This window comes from Lethenteron reissneri, chromosome 30 (assembly GCF_015708825.2).
Source record: "Lethenteron reissneri isolate LAM-NWPU_2019-01 chromosome 30, ASM1570882v1, whole genome shotgun sequence".
NCBI lineage: Eukaryota > Metazoa > Chordata > Hyperoartia > Petromyzontiformes > Petromyzontidae > Lethenteron > Lethenteron reissneri.
Genome location: NC_083808.1, coordinates 4,900,414 through 4,911,273, shown reverse-complemented (window position 1 = coordinate 4,911,273; position 10,860 = coordinate 4,900,414). Strand labels below are relative to the sequence as shown.

The window sequence follows — 10,860 nt, the reverse complement described above, 5'->3', positions numbered from 1 at the left end:
AGGTGCGGGAAAACGTCTGTGCTAAAATGGCGTTAAGAAACGCAGTGTGAATGTTGTTGACTTCTTTCGCGCCGTACATAGCCAACGGTGCTAATTGAAGCGCAGTGTCCCCATGCAGAGTGCAGGGCGTGAGTTGGAGCTGCTGCTTCCATGAGCGAGTGGTACTTGTGTTTTGGGACACAGTTTGTACCGCATCGCGCGATAATTGACTGACATATTCATTAGCAACGGCCGTGGTTCAAACCACCGCTGGATGAAGACCTCCCCAAGACTTAGTCATCTCTCACGATCGGACGACGTGATGGTGATCCACCCAGCACCTGCATACGATTTTATTTTATCGCTCTATCAACCTTACTGGGTGCCTCTTGGAAACGCTCAATTCCATGATTTGGCGCTCCGTCATTATTCTTGACCATCTGCCATTACGCCTTCAAGTGACATGTCCTGCCCAGCTCTGTACATTCCTAACAGAGGGAAAACCCTCAGGAGGGCCTTTAAAACAGGACAGCTGTTTCTTGCAATTATGACCCACTCTCGAAGACATGGTTATAATAGATGGTTTTATTTTAAATTGTTTAAACGATAACACATATTTTATTGATAAAAAATAATACCGCGTATAAAATGTGTGTCGCGTAGATGAGTTTTTCTTCCAGAACTAACTCTTTATTTTTTTTGTATCGGTCACAACTGCTAATCTGGGTTACAGAGCCACCTTGTGGTAGCTGGAAATCGACATTCTGCGCTGTGTTTTGACCGTTTAACAGAAGAAAAATACAAGGCGATGAACAATGAATGATCATGAACACGTTGGCTGAACAATACATACTTTTTTTTCATCCTTATTAGTCCATATTTTTCAATTCGCCCTTTGTGAAAATGACAATTGAAGTCGTGGAATTTGTAAATACCCAGGAAATATTGCCCTCTGATTGAAGGGTATCCTTGAAAATGAATTGCCTTCATTGTGACCACCTAAGGGGAGATGATCCGATATAAAAAAAAATATCGTAAGTGGATTCGCATCGTGCCGTGTGTTGTTCAAGCACGATGTCCGACGTTTCGCTGCACATGCCGAGAGCTTTTTTTGAGAGATGTAATTGAATTCGCTCCGCGTAAGTTCACGGCATCACGCTGAACAACACACACACTTGGATTGAGTTCGTTCAGTGTAAATCCACGGCATCACGCTGAACAAGATACACGCTTGGGTTGAGTTCACTCTAAGTTCACGGCATCACGCTGAACAAGATACACAAGCTGACGAAACGCCAGGCCTGCTATGCAGCACAACCACGACAATTGACGCAGCGTATCAATGCGGTTGTTTGTTGTTGTAATGCAGTCTTTCTGTGTGGGTTATCAATCTTAATTTGAAGCTTTCGTGACTGCAGGAATCCACACTCTTTGGTTCTTTCGGTAAAGTCACGTAGGTATAAAATAAAATAAATCACGACGTTTCGGGCTCAACACACCTGATGACGGACGCTTGTGTTGCGCCCGAAACGTCGTGATTTATTTTAATTTTATACCTACGCGACTTTACCGAAAGAACCAAAAAGTGTGGGTTATCAAGTTTTAACAGGACACTCCTCTATAATTGTCATGCATTGCGATCATGATTTTTGTAAGTTTGTTTTTGTTTGAACGCGTTCATCCGCTTCATACGTAGCTGTCTAAAACGAATGCGCCTGATCCCACCGGATCACAGAAGCTATGCAGCGGTGGAAGCCGGATCATGGTTGGATGATGGGCCACCACCATCACCACCACGTGTAACACAGGTGCTATAGGCTGCTGCGGGGCTACGTTGTCGGCAGAGGAGAGTACGGCAACATACATTGTTGCATTGTACCGTGCTCCAACTACTACTATGCTCTCTTATATAAATGTTGAACTTCTTTCGGACCATGCAAAGCTAACGGTGCTAATCGGAGGTGCCTTAATCTACCCACACTGACCAGCGTGGTGAAGTATGATCAAATAATCCCGACAATGAGCGCAACCCTCATCCAGCAGTGGACCGACTAAAGGACTATATATGGACCATATCTTCTAGATTATAAGACACATCGTCTGCCCCTGTAGTTTAAAGCAAAACGCTGACGTGCGTCTTATAATCCAGTTTATTTGTGTGTGTGTGACCAGATTTGTAAAACTAGATTCAACCTGGGCACAAGTAGATGCATGTTACTTTCCGGAGTGTCTTATAATACAGAGAATGTGGTTCGTGTACAAGCCGGCTTCATTATGCATATCGAGCTTTGCTTAATGGTCACCATAAGCCATCATCAATCCACTGCTGGATGAGTGCCTCCCCAAGCCAAAGTTCAAAGTTCATTTATTAGGTATAGCCCTGGGAGCCATTCGGCTCTTGAATCGGGTGCAACCGCAACAAACAAAAAAACATGAACAAGAAAACATCTTAAAGTGACTATGTCATTGGCATTTGTCACAATCCTGCCATGTCATGCAGGTAAATGGAGTAAAAGCAAATCCAACCATGACTCCTTTTGTGTCTCGACATAAAAAGTGAGAGTTTAGTCACATCGGTCTATTGGCTTTCCAGATCAACATTAACCGGCAGCATTTATTCAAGCAAGCAAACTCTCCAAACCGGTTCCGAACACCTTTTGGGTCTCATCAGCAGAGTCAGGCTTTCTAAACAAATGGCTGCTCGCTTACTGGATGCCATCGGCAAGAGCACTCAATCTAAACTATGGGAATCTGTAACAAAATAAAATAAGTGATATTTAAAAAAGACTTTTTGTTAAAACACGCTTTAATGAAATGTACCGTACGAGTAATGGCAGAACTCCACGACTCCAGGAAGTGGCCCCGTGGTGATTTACAGCCAACGTCAGTTGAGCGTCGACAATTAGACCAAAGCCGAAACATAACATATAAAAAAGATTGTTTAAAAATGTTTATTTTTATTTTTAATGATAGAATATCGTATTGTCATCAGTATGACATACGTATACCTAGTTTGCAGTCGATACGACATTGGAAAGTGGGTTAAAATTGCGTTACAAGATTTGAGGATACGACAACAACAGACAGAGTGAGTTAATAAAAAGCGTGTAAAAGAATGTTTTAAAATATATGTTTTTTTATTTTTAATGATAAAATATCGTATTGTCATCAGTATGACATACGTATACCAAGTTTTCAGTCGATACCACATTGGGAAGTGGGTAAAAATGTAGTTACAAGCTTTGAGGATACGACAACAGACAGAGTGAGTTAAATAAAAGCGTGTGATAATAAAAATAAACAAAAACTACGATATTGCATACAAACTCATGTTGCCGTGTTGTGAAGCATTGTGGGTGACGTTGAGTATATTTCCCAGGATGGATGGGGGGGGGTGGTAGGGGGGGGGGGTCTATGTTTCTGAACATCCCCTGCGATTCCTCGGGGTTGCATTTTCATCCACGTGAGGTCAGGGGACCGGATCCGGGCAGAGGGCCCAGCCACTCCCCGTTGAGGCCGGGAACCGGTGAGCCGGTCCCCAGGGGCCTCGCGGTGTCCTGGTGCCGGGCGCGAGCCTGAGCCAGCGGCTCCAGGAGCAGGGGCACGGCCGCGATCAGGTAGCACGTGCCCGCCAGGAAGAAGGACGAGTCGTACGTGTGCGTGATGTCGTACAGCCAGCCTGCACCACGGCGGGGAGAGGGCAGAGTCACGAGAGGGCCACAGATGGATTTTGGTATCTTGGCTCCTGGAACAGCCGGAGCAGAGATGACCCCTGCCCCCTTCTCGGGCCCCACCTACCCAAAGACAAAGACCCCCCCCCCCTCGTATAGCCCGAACAGACTGTTGGGACAAGTGCTTTTAGCGAACACCTATGAAGGCCGGCACGGCAGACGATGGGGTGGTGGCCAGCATCACGCCCGGCTGCCTTTTTCTCCCCAGTGGCGATGTTTATACATGGCACGAGTTACTAATTTGTGGCTGAGTCGAACTAGGGGAGGCCCAGGACTGGGACCGGTTCAGATAATCGTCACCGGTGTTGGCCGTGAGTGAGAATCGAACTGGGGTTCGTAGCGCAGTGCGCTCATCGCTGTCCTACCGTGGCACGTCCAGGCACACGGTGGCGAGTGGTGGATTTAGCCATAAACGAAGTGAGCAAAAGTTCAGAGCCCCCAAGAAATTCCAGTGGCATAGAATTCAAGACAAAATAGGCCGCGTAAAATATCAGCTCAAGTCCATAAACACAACAAGCGGAATGACGTGTAATAAAAAAAATCTCATCTTTATGTTCCATAATAGAGGTTTTTTAGGTGAGATCGCGTCAATATATAAATGTGTCGTTAAATCCGCCACCGCCCGACACAGCCAATTAGTAAGGTTTGTCACGTAAACAGAACGTGCCAATTCGTTACTAGTTCAGCACAACGTTGTGTTGGAGAGCAAATCCACAACATTTACAGTCTGAGTATGGCGTTTCTCTAGTAATTACAACTCGCATCATCAGGCGACAGCCAGATTTGGTTGCGAAAGCCCAAGTGTTAAACTGACGAACATCCCTATGTTGTTTGCATCTCTCTTCTCTCATCTCACCACATCTCTGTGTTTGACTATATTTCTTTTATCTCACTACATCATTACCTCTTGTTACTCACCCTTATGTCATCTCACGGGGATTGTATACGTTGAAAGGGGGGTTCCGCCAAAAATATTTACTGCTCAGCAGCCCCCCCAGGTGGGCTAGCACCACTATTGCAGACGCGCGCACACAAAGTCCCAAACGGTTGCTACCGGTACACACTGCAGGCCTATTGTTTTTATTAAAATTATAATATGATCAGATATCACTACTTTCCTTTAAAACAAATCTAAATATATTCTTTAAAATCATGTGTATATATTAAAATATGTATATATACTATTTGGTTCATTTGGTAAAGTCACGTAGAAATAAATTAAATAATAGAATACGACGTTTCGATTGCAACACAAGCAACCATCATCAAGTAGAAATGAATGAGAAAACAAACATAGTAAACTTGGAAATACAATGCAATACAACACAGAGAGTCGGCCAACACAACAGTCAACACCCCACCTGGTTGATTACGTTCTTACAAAGATTGCTAAATTTGAGGGAGAGACAAAACATAGACACGGAGACACACAGACAGACACACAAGCAGAGAGAGACTCACACAGAGACAGAGACACACATATATATATAATTTTAATATATTACAAAATATCTCAAATATATTTTAAATTTTTTAGTTTTTACATGGGAGATCTTGTGAAAGTTTTGGGCCCTGGAAAAATGTTATATTTGCTCCCCTGCATACATTGGGCCCGGCCTCCGGGCACAGCCGTTAATTCTCTAGCCCAATTCGTCCTCAAGGCGTATCATGTTTGAAGGTTCACACTGTACGTCGGCTCGTGTTTTGGGTTCGGGCGAATGGTTTTTCAGTGGGCGTGCGAAGACAGTGCACAGCGGTGCCTTGCGAGACGCGATGCTTGTGGCCTCAGCCACAACAAAGTTTGCCGGTTTGAGGACCAAAAAAATAAAAACCCGTAAACTGCGCGCCGAAGTAATATGAGATCATCCGCAGCGCCACTGTCTAAGGTTAAACAAACCCCGAGAGGACGACCACTCATCGCTACACCATCCACGGTGGAGATGGAGAGTGATGACATCGGCTCAAGTGCACGAACAAGAGTGGATTGTGGCATTGCGGGCCCAACGTGTAGTGGCGACCGCGTGGGGAGGCTGTCATCCAGTGGTGGATTGACCACGGCTGATGATGGTGATGACCATAGGGACGAGAGGTGGCTGGACACAGGGAAGTTGCGGAGAGTAAAGCAGACGTCTCCGTGTTCCCCGCGCAGAAGGCTTGAGGGCTCCGAGTTGATCAGCAACGTTCCTCTGTTCGTGTCGAGGTTGGTGGGTGAGCCAAGGAAGATGGCTTCAGGGAGTAGTCCGGTGAATATCTGAAATGCTGGCAGTGAATGATCGCAGAGAGCAGTGGCCTACTACATTTGCCAAGGGTGGTGAAAATAAATCATTTGTTGTAGTAATAGCCGTCCGTGCGTTTTACCCAGGACAATTCCACCAAGTCTCAAGCCTCTTTGGCGGGAGGGCCCTGCGGTGAATATGTTTTGCTAAATTCCGTCAATGGGCATTTGACGTGAAATTAAAACCGTCGTGCAGTACTCGGAGAAACCCCACCTCGTATATGAGGGGCTAATACTGAAATCCCTGCGCAGATGGATTCACAAATCCATTGTCGAGTATTCAACTCTGGCACTCGTTGAAGTTCGAGGTCAGGACTTCCGAGACAACTGAAATCTACAAATCTCGACTAAAAAACGAATCTGTTTAAAAATGGCTTTTGCTCTTTAGTTATTTTCAAACGTACTGCTCCACCTCTGCTTTCCTCGGCCGATGTTTAACGATTTCCGCCTTTCCATCCGTAGCGCCCTGAGAACGATTGTTTAAGGGCGCTTTATAAATCATGATTATTTGTTATACCGTTGCCACTTTTCAGCCCGAGCCTATACAACGCCCATTATTCCCAGGCAGTCTCCCATCCAGTACGAACCAGACTCGAGCACGCATAGCTTCTGAGATCCGACAAATTTTGGGCACATTCACGGCGATTCGGTCTTTGGCAAACGTCTGTAAGACGTGAATGTCAAAACAGATGTGGGCCAAACGGGCCAAGGTGATACGCCTGCTGCACAGGTGACGTCGCATCAGCGGTGTCGTGTGACATCGCTGACGCACTAAAAAAAAACAAAGACAAAGATCCCCCGTATAGCCTTAACAGAACGTTGGAGCAAGTGCTGTTCGCGAGGAGCACCTATGAAGGCCGCCACGGTGCACGAGGAGGGTGGCTGGCCAGCACAGCGCCCGACCGCCTTTGTGACGTCGCATCAGCGGTGCCGTGTGACGTCACTCACTCACGGACACACGGGGCCAGTGACGTGGCTATCGAGTGTGCAGGTGGGGAAACTGCACCGGGGCCCACAAGCTGGAAAGGTCCCGGCGCCGGGGGCTTACAGAGAGTAGGGGGGGGATTTAACAGGGGGGGGGAGGGGGTAAATTTAATCTGTTGCACCGAGAGCCCATGCCGAAACGCCGCCCGACATGCCACTGCGTTGCGGCGTTGCCTGTCCCATTGCAACTTTTAAGCTCAAGATCTCCGATCGTTGTTTTACCCGGCTGCAGGCCATGGAGTTGACGCTGACAGCCACGAAGTTCATCTCGGTTATTCACGGTGGGCGATGACCGCTACTTTATGTCGGGTGGAACAGGCGTCTGCTCTGACGCTCGAACAGACTCATCAAGCAGTGAACCGGCGTGGCTGGGGAAATAAGAGCCGTCAATCACGCGTTCGTTCACCTCTACGACAGTGCTGCTGCTGTTGCATAACACTGCCAATCAATGTGCAGAGGCTGCGCCTGGCGTTTGACTCTGCGTTCCCTCTAATCATTGGATACTTTCGTCTTCAGGAGCCTTATGAAATGTGTGTCGTAAGTTTTACCTTCACTCTGCTGTCGCTGTCATCGAATGAAGGGGCAATTTTGTTCTTGTCAAGAGCAGTTCATCCGCTGTATCGGAGCATGCCTGCCGACCAGCTCACGAAATAAAATAAATATTCTCAGCTATAGCGCTCAGCATTTGAAACACTGTGCGCATTACAACGTACACGCATTGTAATATATTGCTAAGAATCCATAATACTTCAATCCGAATGTGTTGATCTGTAAGAGCAGACTTTGGCGGTTAGGTGTTAACTATGCAAACGCTTAGAGATCTGGCAGAAGGAAGGAAGCGTCGGCGAGGTGACATCAACGGCACTGGTTGTGATGACCTCTTGACCTTGTACATGTAGGGCAGTGTTCTTCATCGCAAGGCCCTCGGGCCACTGGTGGCCCCCTCGTGGCCTTTGGTGCGGCCCCTAATGTGCCGCCCGCGACAATAGACAACACGTAGCAACACTCCACACCATCATCGTGCTGCCATCAAACCCCCAATGGTGTCAAATGTGTGGTGGCACCTCACACTGATGATGTCTTATCGGCGAAAGTGGCCTCCTCTGAAAATTAGTGAAGAACACTGACATAGAGTATTTATAAAATGTCATCATGTGCTGTGGCTATCTTATTCTATCGTATGGGCATCGCAACAGGATCCGTAAAACACTGGACATGTGTGAAAACGAGCTTCATAGCTCATCGGATTCCTCCGGTATTCATAAATATTCTGATACCTGAACCGATCCTGTGGCCTCCCCCTTCACACCAATCGGCACTGACCAGCATGATGAAGTATGGTCACACAAACCCCAGTGACTGACAAAAACGGAGGGTGCCATCATCTTATCCCATAGCGCAGAGCTTCGCAACTAGTGTACATCAGCGAAGTCCCAGATGTGCCGTGGTATTCTCGAAATTATAGGAAAAGAAAGAGGGTTACTGCATGTGTGTATGTTGAGCTAATTTTGCACCGTACGTAACCAACCGTGCTAATCGGCGGTGCGGGGGGAAAGATAACAAACTAAATACCAAAAACAGTTATAAAGAAACTGAGTTGTCAATCTAGATGATGATTTAAAAGTGCACAGCTCCAGGGGGGGGCTTCCTAATATCGGAAGGAAGAGCGTTCCAGACGGCCGCAGAAGGTCACCTGAAAGCACCGCGATGCGGTGACCGTCACCGTTCGCAAGCGAGAGCAGACGAACTCTCCTCCGTGCCGTTCAGTGGCCGATCCGAGCGCCGCACCCAGGCTCCCATTGGTCGTGGCGCGGCACGACAGCCGGCCGTCAGCCCCCACCCCCAGCCCACGTGTGCGGTAGGCGAGGCACTGAGAATTCTCTCTCAGTCGCAACGCATTCCCCCCACCCACCCAGCTGGGCCCACAGTGAGGTTTTGGTTCGGCGTGTGCCGCGAAGAGCGAGCGAGCTCGGAAGCAGTGAGTGTCGTGGGATGAACACATGTTGAGAAGTGCCGCAGTTTTGGACTGACAAAAGGGCTCTAGATTCATCATTCATACATTTTATAAACTCCGATTCAGCACAGTTGGCTACCGACGGTGCGAAATAAAAGAAAGCTGTCTCTGGTGTGGACGAATCAGTTTCAAACACGGTGCATATCTATAATTATCAGCATTTTTTGTTAGCATGTTCACCACAAGTACGTGTGGTTAATGCAGACAAGATGAATTGAAACAGGATTCTGTTTGGTGTTTTAATATCTTACCACAACTGTTTTATTGCCAGAAAGGATAAACCCCTATTGTTATATTGCGAAATAAGTGCAACATACAATAATAAAAGCTTGTAATCTCTTGCTCTCTTCCTGAAAGGAGAATATCAAACACTTAGTGGTTTCACCCAGCGGTCTTTTGCCACGATTACAATTTTTTTTCCCCTTTGTTTATTGCGTCGGTCCCAGATCCCTCTAGCGAGGGTGGCTGCGATGTTCGGTCTGGTACCTGCAGTGGGGGGACCCATGAGGCAGCCAAAGCCCACGAAGAACATCGAGAGGCCGAAGGCGCTGCGAACCCTCTGCACGCCCAGCAGGTCCACCTGGCGGAGGAGACACGGACGCACGCACCCTCGATCACCGTCATCATCATCATCATCGTCAATCATTCTTTAACCGCCGGCGGGATTGAGGCATCCCCAAACCTGTTTGCTCATTGTGCTGGGATTCCAGTGATCAGTTTGTTTGTTCCAATAAGGGTATTGTTCTTCTTGCTCGTGACCTGCCACATATGCAGTGATCTAGAAGCATGTCCTTTAAATTATTTAGATGATTCTGCGGGTTTAACGGCACATTAGCGGGTTTCACGACACATTTATATATTTACGCGATCTAACCCAAAAGACCTGTATTATGGATGATTTTGCTGCTATAAATTTCCACGTGAAAATCCACTTCGTTGAGCTATCATTTGTGGCCAGGTCACAGCTGAAAAAGAAGCCAATAGCTCAGTGGGCTTCACCTGGTAAGATAAGAAATAGTTTCGTTTTATTAGCATATTTTAGTTTAAAGCGATTTGTCTCCATTTCTTGTACTTTGCACTCATATCGTGTGTTTGTGCTGTTTGTTGTTACAACGTTCTGACCCGCTCCCACTGGACATCTGTGATAACAGAACTTTATAGCTCATTGGATTCCTACAGTCTCAATACGGATTCTGATTCTGTAGATTATCAACGCACATTCTTCTCATCTCGATGAGGGCCTCTCTTCAACCATCGTTGCCCACAAAGCCGCCTCTCTTGTATTATTGTAACCAAATCTTTAACCATGAGCTGAGTAAAAAAACAAACACGACACATTGGTCAACAACACCGTGGCATTAGTAGGGAAAATATATATAATCAGTGATATGCCGGGAAAAGGCCAATTTTTCTCGAAATGTCGCCTATTTCATATTTTTCAGATTGTTGAGTTGTTGTTGTTTGTGCTTGTGCACCACCGCCAATGCAGTATCACCAAATAATCTGTCGAACTTTAGTGGAGCACTTTTTAAATCACCAACGAGATGAATATCCCATTAAGTGCCATGTTGGGGAATTTAGTAACAAAAAACTAAATAATGCAAATTCGATATGACAACGTTTCCATAATCTTAGTTCTTTCGGTAAAGTCACGTTGGTAAAAAATGAAATAAAAATTAATAAAAATAAAAACAATAAAATCACGACGTTTCCACGTCCTCTAAATCAAATATTTACTACTCCTGTACACTTTGTCGAACGCTGCCATTTAAGTTACTAAATAAACTACGCGAGACATTGCTTCATTATTGTTTGATAGTTCTGATTATCGGGACACGTGTTGTAAAAAAACAAGAAAATCACAGCAAGCGTTGCCA

At 46.3% G+C, this 10,860-nt stretch overlaps 1 protein-coding gene across 2 annotated transcripts in view; it reads right to left on the bottom strand.

Annotated features, from left to right (window-relative positions):
- Nucleotides 1-543: 543 nt before the first annotated feature.
- The window catches only part of LOC133349436 (monocarboxylate transporter 5-like), a 30,444-nt gene continuing 20,127 nt past the window's right edge, over nucleotides 544-10,860 (bottom strand). Inside the window, exons 6-7 of one of the 2 annotated variants that reach the window (XM_061562867.1) lie at nucleotides 9,470-9,563; nucleotides 544-3,658 (exon numbers count right to left, since the gene is read on the bottom strand). In XM_061562867.1, coding sequence (XP_061418851.1) covers nucleotides 3,307-3,658; nucleotides 9,470-9,563 — 446 coding nt within the window. In that variant the 3' untranslated portion in view covers nucleotides 544-3,306. The remainder of the gene's footprint in view (nucleotides 3,659-9,469; nucleotides 9,564-10,860) is intronic. The other variant, XM_061562866.1, reaches the window with a different exon arrangement.